At 45.5% G+C, this 14,691-nt stretch overlaps 5 protein-coding genes across 7 annotated transcripts; 3 read left to right on the top strand and 2 right to left on the bottom strand.

The window, feature by feature from the left end:
• Positions 1 to 143: 143 nt before the first annotated feature.
• LOC135349575 (transient receptor potential cation channel subfamily A member 1-like) lies at positions 144 to 4,043 on the top strand. 2 transcript variants are annotated; one of them, XM_064548108.1, is made up of 2 exons: positions 144 to 195; positions 312 to 4,043. In XM_064548108.1, the coding sequence occupies exon 2, from the start codon at positions 330 to 332 to the stop codon at positions 3,909 to 3,911; it is 3,582 nt and encodes a 1,193-aa protein (XP_064404178.1). In that variant the 5' UTR covers positions 144 to 195; positions 312 to 329; the 3' UTR covers positions 3,912 to 4,043. The 2 variants fall into 2 exon arrangements, with proteins under 2 accessions (XP_064404178.1, XP_064404179.1); XM_064548109.1 differs by having other exon boundaries at positions 154 to 195; positions 273 to 4,043.
• A 35-nt stretch (positions 4,044 to 4,078) lies between these two features.
• Positions 4,079 to 5,814, top strand: LOC135349588 (ultra-long-chain fatty acid omega-hydroxylase-like). Its single transcript, XM_064548125.1, has one exon. It carries the CDS (start codon positions 4,186 to 4,188, stop codon positions 5,719 to 5,721), a length of 1,536 nt encoding a protein of 511 aa, XP_064404195.1. The 5' UTR covers positions 4,079 to 4,185; the 3' UTR covers positions 5,722 to 5,814.
• On the bottom strand, positions 5,815 to 8,149 carry LOC135349589 (transmembrane protein 184C-like). The gene is made up of 6 exons (XM_064548126.1): positions 8,017 to 8,149; positions 7,575 to 7,898; positions 7,333 to 7,369; positions 6,980 to 7,257; positions 6,558 to 6,764; positions 5,815 to 6,487 (listed from the first exon to the last, which is right to left on the bottom strand). The coding sequence occupies exons 2-6, from the start codon at positions 7,868 to 7,870 to the stop codon at positions 5,911 to 5,913; spliced, it is 1,395 nt and encodes a 464-aa protein (XP_064404196.1). The 5' UTR covers positions 7,871 to 7,898; positions 8,017 to 8,149; the 3' UTR covers positions 5,815 to 5,910.
• LOC135349581 (kinesin-like protein KIF3A) lies at positions 8,137 to 12,138 on the top strand. 2 transcript variants are annotated; one of them, XM_064548118.1, is made up of 16 exons: positions 8,137 to 8,279; positions 8,355 to 8,477; positions 8,527 to 8,674; positions 8,728 to 8,872; positions 9,127 to 9,317; positions 9,410 to 9,549; positions 9,607 to 9,804; positions 10,409 to 10,464; positions 10,509 to 10,627; positions 10,676 to 10,756; positions 10,816 to 11,024; positions 11,143 to 11,385; positions 11,434 to 11,613; positions 11,680 to 11,742; positions 11,795 to 11,919; positions 11,977 to 12,138. In XM_064548118.1, exons 1-16 carry the CDS (start codon positions 8,274 to 8,276, stop codon positions 12,047 to 12,049), a joined length of 2,100 nt encoding a protein of 699 aa, XP_064404188.1. In that variant the 5' UTR covers positions 8,137 to 8,273; the 3' UTR covers positions 12,050 to 12,138. The 2 variants fall into 2 exon arrangements, with proteins under 2 accessions (XP_064404188.1, XP_064404187.1); XM_064548117.1 differs by having other exon boundaries at positions 10,509 to 10,756.
• Positions 12,139 to 12,299: 161 nt separating this feature from the next.
• Positions 12,300 to 14,672, bottom strand: LOC135349583 (intraflagellar transport protein 81 homolog). Its single transcript, XM_064548120.1, has 2 exons — positions 14,512 to 14,672; positions 12,300 to 14,455 (listed from the first exon to the last, which is right to left on the bottom strand). The coding sequence occupies exon 2, from the start codon at positions 14,448 to 14,450 to the stop codon at positions 12,408 to 12,410; it is 2,043 nt and encodes a 680-aa protein (XP_064404190.1). The 5' UTR covers positions 14,451 to 14,455; positions 14,512 to 14,672; the 3' UTR covers positions 12,300 to 12,407.
• Between the last annotated feature and the right edge of the window lie 19 nt (positions 14,673 to 14,691).

Here is a 14,691-nt window from a genome sequence, read left to right as displayed (position 1 = left end):
TATATTTGCATGCATGAATGAGTGCATGTGCATAATTCATGGTGCCCCATACAGAGATCATTTATGTAGACATAATTAGTGCATCTGTTGAGCTGTGTAGGTCTGTCATATGAATATAATTATGATTATGGATTATAGGGGTGGGGCTCGTCTGCACAAAACTATAGCTCTGAACTGCAGTATCTTTCCATGAAGGTGAGTGGCTCCACCATAGAACTGCATGTTCTCCTCACAATTATAATTATGTTGTTGCCTTATTATTGCCTATACAGATTGCTGTACACTGTAGACTGTATAATTATATAATACAGGATATCTAGAGACAGACAATGGCTAAGCAGTCCTCGATCAATATGGAGACTATCTCTGAGGAACCTTCTGAAATACCACCTCCCATCAGCTTTTCATCTTCAGTTTTAGTTGCTAAGGCAGCCAAACGACGTCGATCCACCAATAGAAGCATATCGTTCAGAACCAGAAGATCATCTTTAAACCTAGAGATGTGTATGTACAAGGATTCTGTATCTGCAGTCACACTAGCAGCTAAAGGAAGGCTGGACGAACTCAAAACCTTGATAAAGGAGCACACCATGACACTGAGTGAGGTGGACAAAGATGGCCGCACTCTCTTACATCATGCTGCCCTACACAGCCAAGAACTTGTCATGTCCTTTCTAATAAACAGTGGCAGCAATCTGGATGCTGCAGATAACAAAGGGAACACTGCTCTCCATCTTGCAGCTGAGAATGATCTCCCAGAAGCTTGCCACCACCTCTTGGCCAATGGAGCAAATGATTCCATTCTCAACAAGGACTTGTACACTCCCCTGCATCTAGCAGTACAAGGGAAGAACAAAGCACTCCAGGCAATCTTAGATCACCCCGTGGAGTACTCTAGTGCCGGTTATTGCAGCAAAACACCGCTCCATATCATCTGTGAGAACGACAACATTGAAGCCATGATTATTTTTGAAAATAAAGTTCTAGTGAATTTGCCAGATGCTGAAAAGAAAAATGCATTAAAAATATTCAAGACAGATGACAGTGGGCTAACGCCGATCCACCTAGCAGCTCGCAAGAACTCTCACAGGGTTCTCAACTATCTGATTCAAAAGTGTACACAATACGGATACACAATGGAGGAGGTGTTTGGATTTCTGGATGAGGATAATACCACACCACTCCACGCTGCTGTCGACAGCTGCAACACTGAAGTTGTGGAGGTGCTGCTCAAGCACGGAGCCTCCCCAGTTGACTCTAAGGGCGACTTAATACCACCTCTGCATCTGGCCTGCTCGCAAGGAAGATCCGACATGGTCAAAATGATGGTGGAGCATACTGGGCCTCAGATAATTTCATCCACGGACCAACAGCAAAAGACACCGCTCCACCATTGTACTCTCTCCATCCACAGTTCCTGTATGATCCCCTACCTGGTCGAAAGGGGTAAAGGAATTATCAATGTTGATGCTCACGATGTCAGGGGGCGTACTCCACTACACAATGCAGTCACATCAGCTAATCTGGCTGGAACCAAAGAGTTGATCTCCTATCAGGCAAATCCACTTGCAGCTGACAAGAAAGGAATGAATGCTCTCCACCTTGCTTTGAAGAGCAACAGGAAAGGAATAGTCAATGCCCTATTGGAGTTGTCTTGTGCCCCTGAGTTGATCAGCCATACTTGCAGCAAAGGGTACTCTGCAATCCACCACGCTCTCCATACGGGTCATGGTGAAATGATACCAAAAATGATCGCAGCCCTCCGATATGAAGTACAAAGGATCCAAGATGAAGAAGGAAATAACTATCTCCATATAGCTGCAGCACAAGGTGATGTCAAAGCTCTCAAGGCTCTCTTGGATGTGTCTGAAATCCACAAGCTGCTAAACGAACCCAACAACTGTGGCATGACCCCTCTGCATTCGGCCGCCACTGGAGGACACTCTCAATGCATCAACCTCTTATTAAATGACGGGGCCATGTTCCACAAAGCCTTGAATGGTGAGACGGCATTCATGATTGCTTGCAAGAAAGGCTTTACAAGTTGTGCCCAGCTACTGCTCCAGTCCCACCCATGTCAGATTACTATGACAGATGATCGAGGCAACAGTGCTCTCCATGCTGCAGCTCTCAGCAGAACAGCATCCATGATAACTCTCATACTGGACAGGCAATGCAAGTTGAGCATCAACTCAGAGTCTTCCAGTTTCCTGGACATGTTGATTGATTGTGGTGACCTTGATTGTGTAATAGCCGTGATCAACCACGACCGCTGGCAAGAGTGCCTGGACTTCCGATCCCCTGTACGCTCCAGTCCAGTTTCCGGCCTCATCGAGCAAATGCCCAAAGCAGCCAAAGCAGTGCTAGATCGATGTCACTCAAGAGCCACCCTCGACAAGTCCCATCCAGACTATTGGGAGTCCTTCGACTTCAAGTACCTCTATTGCCAGAAGTTGAGGAAGAGCAAAATACACCCAGGATCTTTATTTGCTATGAATCTGTCAATGTACCCTGAGGCAGACGACATCACTGAAACCACAGTCAAGTACAAGGGGAATGTTCAGAGGACATCATCTCTTGATCAGAGTACTGTGAGCAAGACGAGAGTCAGTTACGGCCGACAGACAATGAAAATCCTACAGAAGATGAAACAATTTAAACGGCAAGCTCTTCTCACTCACCCAGTAGTGAATGCTTTTTTGGAATCGAAATGGCGAAGGTACGGGAATATCTACTACTTCAGTATGTATGCCTTCCAGGCGTTGATAGTTGGCTTGCTGTCAGTTTTTGTTCTCATCGTTCCTAACACACTTCAAGTACTAGCCAGTTTCAATGAAACAGCTGCTCAAACTGTCAACTTGGATGAATTGTTCGCTCTGAAGCCGGGACCTCAAGCGATTCGTGCAGTAGTCTTATTACTCAATTCCATCTACTTGATATATCTTCTCTTCAATTTTGTTATGTTCATCAAACGCAGAGGAGGCCTCAGTCCATTCCTGCAGGCAACTGTTTGGGTCAATCTCCTCACTGTGATCTTCATCTACGCCTTCCTTGGCTTCCCCAACCCCATTGCTGCATGGCCAGTCGGGGCTTTCAGTTGCTTTTTTGCTTGGCTATCACTTCTCCTCTCGCTGGAGCATTTGTCACTGGCAGGGACCATTGTTAAAATGTTTCTGGAGGTTGCCAAAACAGTATTCCTTGTACTCTGTGTCAGTATTTTCCTGCTGATTGCATTTGCCTTCGCATTTTACATCCTAGCTGGGAGTCTCAGTGAATTTGATAATGTTGGCTATGCCTTTCTTTCTGTGTTTGGTTTCATGCTGGGAGAGCTGCCCTATGACATGTACATCAGACAAGAATCTGCTGGATACCTTGCATTCGGAAAAATATTTCTGGTATTTATGATGTTTCTGGCAATCCTGCTGAGCATTGTCCTTGCAAATCTGCTCATTGGATTGGCTGTTGGGGACATTGAACGAGTAAAATTGAACGCTATACTACAGAGAAAGGATATTGAGGTTGAATTCTTCTCTCAGCTAGACGCCTCGATACCGAGAGGGTCTCTGAAACGCTTCTCTCTTCCCTTGTACACTGTCTACCCAAACAAGAATCGTTCGATATGGTCATTATGGCGAGACAGTTGGAAGTGGATCGAGGCTCAGATAGAGCCGGAACAGTCTGATAATTCAAGTGCTGCAGGCGTCGCCGCATATGCATATGTCTCTGAGATCACTGAATTAAAGCATCATGTTCTCGAGTTGAAGGAGTCCATGCAGCAGATGCAAGAAGCCAATGCTGAGTTCAGAAGACGCTATCGAGGACTATCAGCTACTAGCATGAACTCTGTGAGTATGGACTTCGATCCTGCTGAGGAGCTCAATGAGAGTTGGAATAATGGGAAAAGCTGCTAGTACAAACACTGTTGTATGTTGTATAGTACTAGTAACTATAGTGTGTCTAGTTTATTTCTGAGTTCCTTGCTCTCTTTGGAAGGTTTTTTGTAATTTATTCCAGTGCACACTATAATACTATACCAGCCCCTCCCCTTTCTGCAAGCTCTTGGCATTTATGTAATGCATGGGTGTGGTGTCTTATTCCAACATCCATATCCATCGACTCTTTTCCGTGTAGCTGATATATGTTCATAAAAATAGCTAGCTAGACTAGCTACTAGTACACAGTACCATGGACTATCTGTCAGTGCTTGCCATCCCTGCCCTCTGCCTGTGTGCTGTCCTACTCTATAAGTTGGCAGCCATTGCTCACATTCTGCACAAGAGAGCAGTAGCTCTAAAGAATGTTCCTGAAATGCCCAACATGCACTGGCTTCTGGGAAGCATGCCCTATATCAGGAAATTGTATGAAGATGAAGCAGAAGCATTGAACTATGTTAAATATGTGAGTGACAACAAGATCAAGATGACGAAGGTATGGATAGGACCTTTCTTTGCTATACTGAATATTCAACATCCCTCACTGTTACCTAAAGTGCTAAAACTACCCAAGGACAAGGTTGGCTATAACTTACTGAAGCCGTGGCTAGGAGATGGTCTACTCATCTCGGAGGGAAATAAATGGTTTCGGAACCGACGACTACTAACCCCTGCTTTCCATTATGCTATTCTCATGCCTTACATTACTGTGTACAATAGATGCCTTGGGGTGATGATGGACAAGTGGTCTGCTGCAGCAAGGGTCAACGATCCCGTGAAACTGTTTGAGTGTGTGAGCCTGTTATCTCTGGACATTATTCTGCAATGCTCCTTCAGCTTCAGCAGTGACTGCCAGGTCGAGTCGAGTAGGCATCCGTACATACACTCTGTTCAAGAGATTGTCGAACTAATAACTCGGAGATTTAAATCCTTGCCGTCGCGATGGGATTGGTACTACTACTTGACCAAGGATGGCCGCACCTTTAGGAAGCACTGCAACACAGTTCATGACTATTCCAACATGGTCATTCAGAACCGAAAGAAAGAATTAGGTATTGTTGACGGCCAGACACAACTTTCCGAGAGTGAGCTGCGGACTAGAAAGAATGGGAAGTACCTGGATTTCCTGGACGTTCTGCTCATAGCTAGAGACGAGGATGGCAATGGCCTCACCGATCAAGAGATTCAAGATGAAGTGGACACGTTCATGTTTGAAGGCCATGACACGACAACCAGTGGGATGTGCTGGACCCTGTACTGTCTAGCAAAGCATCCTGAGGCCCAGGAGAAAGTGCGTGAGGAGGTGAGGAGTGTGCTTCAGGGACGAGACACCCTCGACTATGATGATCTTAAAGAGCTCAAGTACACTCAGTGGGCCATCAAGGAGGCCATGAGACTCTACCCTCCTGTCTTCTTTATATCTCGAGAAACCAATGAAGAGTTGGAGTTAGACGGTTGTCTCGTTCCAAAAGGAGTCAGAATTGGTATCAGTATTCGCGCTATTCATCGTCAGTCAGACACTTGGGAGAATCCCGATGAGTATGACCCTCTTCGTTTCCGTCCCAGCAACTGCGAGGGTCGTGACCCCTATGCCTACATTCCATTCTCTGGTGGTCAGCGAAACTGCATTGGACAGAACTTTGCTCTGAATGAAGAGAGGATTGTGATTGCCTCCATTCTAAACAGATTCAAGTTATCGCCAGTACAAGGACATAAAGTTGAGACAGCCCCTAAAATTGTGTTACGGAGCAAGAATGATATCAAGATCAATCTAGAACCACTTTACTGACACAGTTAGTGTATTACTTTGGTTTATTGCATATGCGTGAAATTTTATATTTTTTATGTGTTATTTTTGCTGTCATTGTTAACTTAACCCCCACATGTGTTAATTAATTTTTGTAAACATAAACAAATTAATTCTTGGTAAATGGTAAAAATTAATGAAACAACGCAATAATAATAATAACAATGGTAGCTATGCAGAGCTAGAGCTGTTCGGAGGAGAGTCTTGTCCACTGGTGCAGCTGCTGGCTTGTTCAGTATCCTCCTCAGGCAACTTGCTGGTACGTCCAAATGCAGGTCGGGGGTCAAGGTCTCTATACGTGAGAACACTGAACTCTGAACTCACTTCATGATTAGTTCGTGGGGCACTCAATTGTGGCATGTGTTCGGTGTCCGAGTTGAAAGAAGAGGGTGTGTCATTAATTAAGGGGGTGGTTTCAAATTTGTCCCCTCGTTTTGCTGTGTTCCTCCGAGTGATGGTGGGTAGTCTTGGGCGAGGGATGGGATCAACAAAATGTTCTTTAACATCATCTGCCACGTCCCTCACATCAAGCATTCTGAGACAGGAGGCGATGCACGGAGCTCTGGCAGCAGCCGGGTCCACGAAGGGTTTGTGTGAGAACACAAAGTAGTGAGCCAATGCAAAGAGGAGCATCTCCACACAGATGATGAAGTTCTGGAGACCCTCTGCCACGTCTTGCACATCATACTCTTTCCACTCCTTGGGCAAAGCTTCCACCTTCACCAGGATGGCAATGAACACTGCTTGCCTATAATTATATAGGGGAGGAGGGGTTAAACAAGCACATCACATGGTACACTTTGTGTATAGAGGCTCACCAGAATATGGCAAAGATGATAGCTTTGATAGTGAGGAACTTAAAGATAGGATGGATTGGCCCCAGTAGTTTCCTAGTGCCTTTGTAGAAGTAGATGAGGGTATGAATGGCTATCATCTGGGAGATGGCATTGAAGATGGCGATGTAGATCCAGGCCTTGTCAAACCGTATCTTGCCCTTCTCATACACACCACACCATTGGGTGATCCTGGGGAGCAGCACACACACACAATGAATGTAGGGACAGTTATCATAACGTAGTAAAGGGAGAAAACATGTTTCTATACATACATAGATAGAGCATTGTCAACACCACCTACATGTGACTATGGTATGCTACTATTCCTTTTATGTTCTCTAATTGGTTTCTACCAAATTAACTGTATCTAAATGGTTTCTATTTAAGAAAACGAATTAGCTTACAGAGCAATGAGGGTGAAGAGGAGCCGGGATACTGTGTACTGGAGGGTCCCAAACTTGCACCAGAAGATAAATCTTCGTCCCTTTGGCCACGGGGGGCAGCAGCAACATGGAATGGGCTGGCCAATCGGATACAGTGCCTCCAGCTCAGACACGATGTCATACTCACTCTCCAGAAAGTTGAGGAGGTAGCAAAGAAAGTTATAGAGTACATACGCTTCATAGCACTCCTTGATAGCATCCCAGTACACGGCAGTCGATGGGGAGATAAGTCCCAGCCACTGTGTGTGTGTGTGTGTGTGGGTGGGTGTGTGGGTACAGTTAGGATTGAACAGCTAGCGACAGTCTGAACTTACACTGTTGAGTGAGTAGATGGGAACTATCCACAAGATCCTGTGCATTGAAACAACAGCAGTGAATGTACACATACACATAGGTAGGGCTGAGGTAGTGGGCAATCATGGGCCCAAACAACATGAAAAACTCCATCTAAGAACAATTGAAATTATGTCTCTTTAGGCTCACCCTAGTTGAAAGCTAACGCACAGATGAAATAAAAGAATGTGTAGGTATACATATCATGTACACACACACCCACCTGATGATGTGCTTCTGCAAATATGGTTTTGTGTAGTTGAACATGTGCTGCATGACCCCAATAAAGAATATGGGTAGAGTGAGGAGGACGAACAGACCGGCCACAAACCACGCCTTGAACCGATCCCCTGCATTCTCCTTGTAGAGCTCATATATAAGCAGTGGCAGTACCACCAGTAGTACTATCAGATATAGGACCAGCATCAGTGGCTTGCACCACTCCCGCCACTGGAGCCAACACGGATAACGGGTACATCGGGTACAACAGTTACGTAGTGACAGTCGTAGTCTACTCATCGTCCGTCCAATCAGATCACTGGTTGGCCTGGTGATGTGTAACATGTTATGTTAATGGCTGACTACATGCTATCTTATAGTATAAGATGTGATCACACACACACACACACACACACAACACAGTACAGATAGTCACACTTGCTCACCTCTTCTAGTTCTATATACTTGTAGCAGTCCTGGTAGCAGTTGTCTGCCCTCTTATCTGTAGAGATCTGTTAATTCTTTAAGCTCAGCCTAGCCTAGATGAGATAGTGCTGGTGATGCAACTTCTGTATAGTGAGCACCATAACAAAAGGTCGAAGAGGTGGAGGCTATTAGTAGCTAGCTAGCTAGCTCCTCTAGAAAGATTCCTCCAGTTAAGTTATTGCTGGCCTGCGCCCCAAGATCATCTGCAAGCGAAGCAATGGCTGTAAGTACTGTCCTGGTGATTATATTGCATGGTAAACTGTATCCCTCACCTAACCCCCCCCCCCCCCCCCTCTAGACTGAGTGTGCTTCCAAGGAGGACGATAACGTCAAGGTAGCCGTCCGGTGTCGACCTTTGACCCCCAGGGAGACGAGTGACAACCGACGTGTGAGCGTACGAGTGGACCAACTCCGAGGCCAGGTAAACACCGTATCCATGGTAACACGTCCTGGTACCCCCTGTGCTGCAGGTGACAGTACACATGCAGACCCCCCACAGAGGAGAGAGGGAGAAAGTATTCAGCTTTGACTCTGTGTTTGGTTTCGACGCCAAACAGGTGGACATCTATAATGAGACAGCACGGCCTATAGTCAACAGTGTACTGGATGGCTACAACGGTGACTGCTCTACCTCAACACACACGGTCACCCCCTTATTCTTGTTTGTGTAGGCACTATATTTGCGTATGGACAGACTGGTACAGGGAAGACCTACACAATGGAGGGAGAGAGATCTGTGCCAGAGAAGAGGGGAATCATTCCCAACTCATTCGCTCACATCTTTGGCCACATAGCGAAGTCAGAGGGAGAGACACAGTGAGTCAGTCCAGACCACTCTCTTGTATACAGTTTTTAGTTTTGAAATTGGTTGATCCTAACTCAGTTACAGGCAGTCAAAGATTGCTCCCGAAAGGCTGAGAAAAAAACCCAGGCTAATCAAAATCGATGCAATTTTTGCTTTAGTCGTACCATTTCCTAATAGCTGCTGCATGCACATACATGTACACTACATTATTATGCAGTACATACATGTTTAGTAGATGGTATTATACATACTTCTTCACTTGCAGGTTTCTGGTTCGTGTGTCGTACTTGGAGCTGTACAATGAGGAGGTAAGAGATCTGCTGAGTAAGAATGTGGCTAATAAACTGGAGGTGAGAGAGAGACCAGACATTGGGGTCTACGTCAAGGACCTCTCATCATTCGTAGTCAAGAATGCTGACGAAATGGACCGACTTATGTCCATTGGAAACAAAAACAGTGAGCGGCTATATACAGTACACCTATGCTTGATGATAGTCTACTGATATCCAATGTGCTGTTCTCTTTATCTCTCTCTTCCCATGCTCCAGGAGTGTTTGCAGTGACCGATATGAACGACCATTCCTCTCGTTCTCACGTCATCTTCAGTATTACCGTGGAGTGCAGTGAAGTGGGACCAGACAAGCAGCAACATGTCCGGATGGGGAAGCTGCATCTCGTGGACCTTGCAGTGAGTAGCTAGCCAGTTACAAGTATATCACAGTACTTTATCCCCCCCTCGTTGTAGGGTTCTGAGCGTCAGTCCAAGACGGGGGCAGAGGGGGATCGGTTCAAGGAGGCAGTCAAGATCAACCTCTCCCTCTCCACTCTTGGTAATGTCATCTCTGCTCTGGTGAGCGGACGGACTAGTCACGTTCCTTATCGTAACTCTAAGCTCACCAGACTGTTACAGGACTCCCTGGGAGGGAACTCTAAGACTGTCATGGTAGGTCCTCCCTCACCTGATGCAATGTATCCTGTGCTGCTTGTATGCCCATTACTGGAGTTACGTTTAAATCAATATGACTCTTTCAGCTTCTATAACTTGAAATCCGTGCATTTAATTTCAACGATTTTCTGATTTTCTTGAAGCTTAGAAAGAGACCTTTCAAATAGTGTCATCAAATTTCATATTTGAGCGATTTAAATATTTGACAATTTGGCCATATCATGGATAATAGCCCATGGTCCAAGGCCGAAAAATGACAAATTAGGGCCCTCACCAAATTTTGGATTGAAGCACATCATTTGAAAGGTCTCTTTCTAAGCTTTCAGAAAATGATAACATTTTTGGCATTGGATCAACGGTACTAAAGTTATGGCTGCTGAAAGATGTTCAACCACCCCCCGTTTAAAAACTATCTTGTGTTTAAGTAATGCCATGACTTTAATTCTGTGTATCTATTTCAACGATTTCTTGATTTTCTGAAAGCTTAGACAGTCAATGTTCATATTTGGTAGATAGGCTCAATAATTTCATGATATGGTCCAAGGCCAAAAAATTATGTTAGCAATACTTCTCAAACCCCACTATGTATCTCTTACTGCAGATAGCCAATGTTGGTCCCGCTGACTACAACTGTGATGAGACCCTCAACACACTGAGGTGAACTCTACCAGTATATACCCTCCCTCACTCCCTACCCTCAGGTATGCCAGTCGAGCCAAGAATATCAAGAACAGTGCGCATATCAACGAAGACCCTAAGGACGCCATGTTGAGAGAGTTTCAGAAGGAGATAGAGCAACTCAAGAAGCAACTGGACAATGGTGGGTCTCTCAGTGTTGTGTGTATGTGTGAGCTAGTGTGTGATGCAGCCAGTGGTAGTGGCAGTGAGAGTGGAGAGGAGGCAGGGCAAGGGGAGGCATCAAAGAGGAAGAAGAGGCAAAAGCGGAAAAGTAATGATAAACACATAATAACCACATATAATTTTTGATGTTGTACTATTGATTGTTAGGCTCCAGTGGCCCGTTGTCACCTCGGTCAATGAGCGCTCGTAAGACAGAGATTGAGAAGGAGAGGGCACGTCTGCTTGCCTCCAAGGATATGGCTCAAGAAGATAGGGACAAAGTACAAAAGGTACTCCAACACAAGGAGGATGAGCTGAGACTAGCATCAGAGCAACAGCAACGACTGGAGAGAAAGCTGCAAGATCTCAACTCTAAGGTCAGCACTTGTACCGTATTGACACTCAGCAGTTAGATGTTAATGTTCTCTTTGTATAATCGATTGCATAGACCTTTAGTGCAGTATTCTAATCATGTTGTGTGTCCTCATTCTATAGGTGATAGTGGGTGGAGTGAACATGTTGGAGCAGGCTGAGGAGCAGGAGCGCATGTTAGAGGAGTCGGCTAAAGAGCTGGAGAAGAGACAGAAGAAAGAGGCCAAACTGAGACACCAGCTACAGAGGAAGGAAGCAGAGAGACTGGACATTGAGGAGAAGTATGCCAGTCTACAGGAGGAGGCCGCCGGGAAGACACGACGACTTAAAGATGTCTGGAAACAGTTACAGCAAGCAAAGGATGAGGTAAGCCTCAGTCAGTGTGTGTAATGGTTGTACTGCCTGCTCCTATAGATAGCTGACATGAGGGCAGAGTCCCAGCAAGAGAATGAGTCTATGTTGGAGGCCATTCGAGAGTTAAACAAGGAGCTGCAGCTACAAAGTCTCATCATGGATAGGTACATCCCTGAGGACTATCAGACTCAACTAGAGGCTCACTCAACTTGGAGTGAGGACACGGGGGAGTGGCATATGGTAAGCGAGTACTTGTACAGTGGCTACATGTGTAATCTGTGTGATCTGTTTTTGTGTTTTGTATAGCACGGTATTGCTTATGCTGGGAATAACATGAGGAAGAAATTGTCTCCCGAACCACTCAGCCAGGTACTGCATATAGACCCCCCCACTGGTCATGTGACTCTATTACCCCCCACAGTTTCCTGGTTATGACACAAGTACTGCCTATCTGACGTATAGTGTGGGCTCTGCTCGGGTCTCCAGTCTACAGATGTCTCACTCTGACTCCATTGGGAGGAAGGGAGGCAAGGGACCCTCAAAGAAGTGAGTGTGTTGATTTGCTCTGTATGTGTGTGTGTTGATATAGTGTCTGTTCTGCAGGAGAGATGATAAAGAAGGACAAGAGGATACTCAGTACCCAACCACTAGAGGACTTGTCAGACGTTTTGCTTAGCAACTATTTACAGTATTGTTGTTTGTGTTTGGCAGCTTTATCACTTAATAATTATTATGGTGATTTGCACATTCTTGTATTAATTCACAGTCTATTAATAAGCTCAGATCAAGGGTATATTTGTGATTGTCATTAGCCTCGATCCCAGCCCCTCTTAGCCTCGATCCCAGCCCCTCTTGGCCTAGGGAATCGAGGCTAGATTGTCATCAACATGCATGATGATGTGGTACTATACATTTCAGGACATTAATATTTTGAGGTTTAATATTTTATCATGATAAACTATCAGAAACATTACACAACAATGATATTCCATATAATTATACAGAGATACAATAAACTATCACATGAATATTGTTCAAGTAATGACTAGTCTGTTCTCAGTGGCAGCCATCTTTTCCTCAGCCTTGTCCCTCATCCGCCGCTGCTGGTCAGACACAAAACATTGTTTCTTCACTTTGAACTGACGTCTCAGATCCTGCCACATCTTGACCTGTCGCAGGGCATCACTGTGGGTCTCTTGAATCTCCTTCTGCTGGTCACGAAGACCCTTCCCCAAGTTTTCTTGCTCCTGTATCTTTCGAGTGAACAGATCTCGACGGGACTTGCGTTTCTCAGCCGGGTCAGAACTGACATAGCATCGCATCTCAGCCGCCACTCTCTCCTGCTGTAGCTTGATGGACTTTATCATACACTGTAGATAGTGGTAGCGACTCTCTTCAGCCATTGTTTCCTCCCAGTATGCTCGTACCTCTCGCTCCAGGTCTGCCCTTTGACCCTCCAGCCCAGCAGCCACTCCGTCATAAGCAACCTTCTTCTCAGCGTGTTGAGCTAACAGTTCCTGATGGTTCTGACGTAACGGTCGAATCTCTTTGATGAGGGGAGAGAGGAATGCCTTCTTGGTTTCAATGGCTGCCGTCAGCTGCTCAATCTGGCTAGTCATTGCCGTTAATATCTCACTCTTTTGTTCGTCTAGTTCGTTCTTTGCTACCGATACTTCCTCGAGGGCATCTTGCGTCTGTTTATAGCCGCGGACACCTTTCTTTTCTTCGAGAATTTTGACCAGCTCCTCCACATTTTCATCTCGAGATCTCAGGATTTCCTCTGTACGGGCAAGGACTCCATACTCAGCTTTCAGAGCACCAAGTTCTGACTTCTTTTTCTTGTAAGTGTTGTTTGAGACACGTAATCTAGCGAGGTAGCGTTTGAATTCCTCCTCTCTTAGAATTTCCCCGCCATCAAACTTGTTCAGTTGTTCTCGCTTGGACTGTAACTCAGACTCCAGAGCTGCTAGCTCGTCCATCACTGATTTATAGCTCTCGGCAGCAGCTTCTTTCTTACGAGCAATAATGGAGGCTTGTTGTCGAAACAGGGCTAGCTTGTCTTGTACAGGGTCACTTCCTGGCAGTCGTTTCTCCATAAGTCTAGCCACCTCTTCAGTACACTCGTCAATTTGCTGTCGTATAGTATCGAGGTCCAGGTCGTTCAGTACAGGCTCGGCAAGGACTTGCTCCAACTCAATACACTCCTTTCGTTTAGCCTCCACCTTCTTTGGTAGGGTTTCAGAGACTAGCATTTGCTTGAGGTGGTTTTCTTCCTGTAGTTTAGAGATCAATCCTTCGGCAGATAGACCATCACTCGAGCTTTTCATGTCCTCAAGTTGTTTCTGTAATCGAGATACTTTTTCTTGTGCGTGGAGAAATGAGTTCTTTTGCTCTAGTTTCTGTTCAGTTAGTGTTATTTCTCGATCTTTTTCTCTCCTCAGCTTCATGGCTGCCTCCAGCATCTCAGCTTTATTGGGCAGTGTCTCAGCCTTGGCTTTCAGTCGCTCTGTCCTCTTTATGAGCTGTTCTTTCTCCTCCTCCATGGAAGCAATGTCCTTCTTAATGTCTGCCACACTAAACTGTGAGGCCTTCTGCTGCTCTATGGTGTGGTGCAGCTCTTTGAACTGTTCAACAAGCTCTTCATGATTTGCATTAGCCTCAGCAACAATATCGTCCTGTAGCATTTCCGGAAGTAATTCGATCTTGACTAGATATCGAGCAAGGTAGGCCCTTTTCTTTAACTCTGGTAGCTTCTCCAGGAGCCACTGTAGCAAGGGATATATTGTCGGCTTATTGCCCAACAGCAATCCATGACGAAATGCATTTAGACCACCTCCTTGATCACTCTTTGGCTTGTATCGTAGAACGTGGAGGAGACTAAGAATCCTAACAGCAGTTTGCTCGGGAGGTTCTTGACGGAGGTCCATTTGATGGTCAGGACTGATCTCAGCGAGGACATCGTTGAGCACTTGCAGTAGGTTGAGCGAATTCAGAGAGTCAAATGTGACGAGATTGAATTGTTTCGAGAATGGTGGTTGATTCAGAGTGTCCACTATGAGGCGAAGTTGTTCAGTCATTTTAGCTGCAGAAAAGGGGGTGGAGGTCAATGCAAGCAAAAAACGATCAAAGAAAATTTACCTTTGATATTAAAAATATGCCGTGGGGTAGTTTGTTTTTCTGCAGTCCAGTCAGTTTGCCTCAAGCGTCTACAGAGTACAGAGGATCAGAACTCCATCTTTTTGTTGTGGTGCTATTGCTGTTGCCTTGGAGAACTGCAGCGTGCAGCCTGAGGGGTTCCACCTCGCTTAAACGTACTGC

This window comes from Halichondria panicea, chromosome 16 (assembly GCF_963675165.1).
Source record: "Halichondria panicea chromosome 16, odHalPani1.1, whole genome shotgun sequence".
Taxonomy (NCBI): Eukaryota; Metazoa; Porifera; class Demospongiae; order Suberitida; family Halichondriidae; genus Halichondria; species Halichondria panicea.
This window is presented reverse-complemented; position numbering and strand designations above follow the sequence as displayed.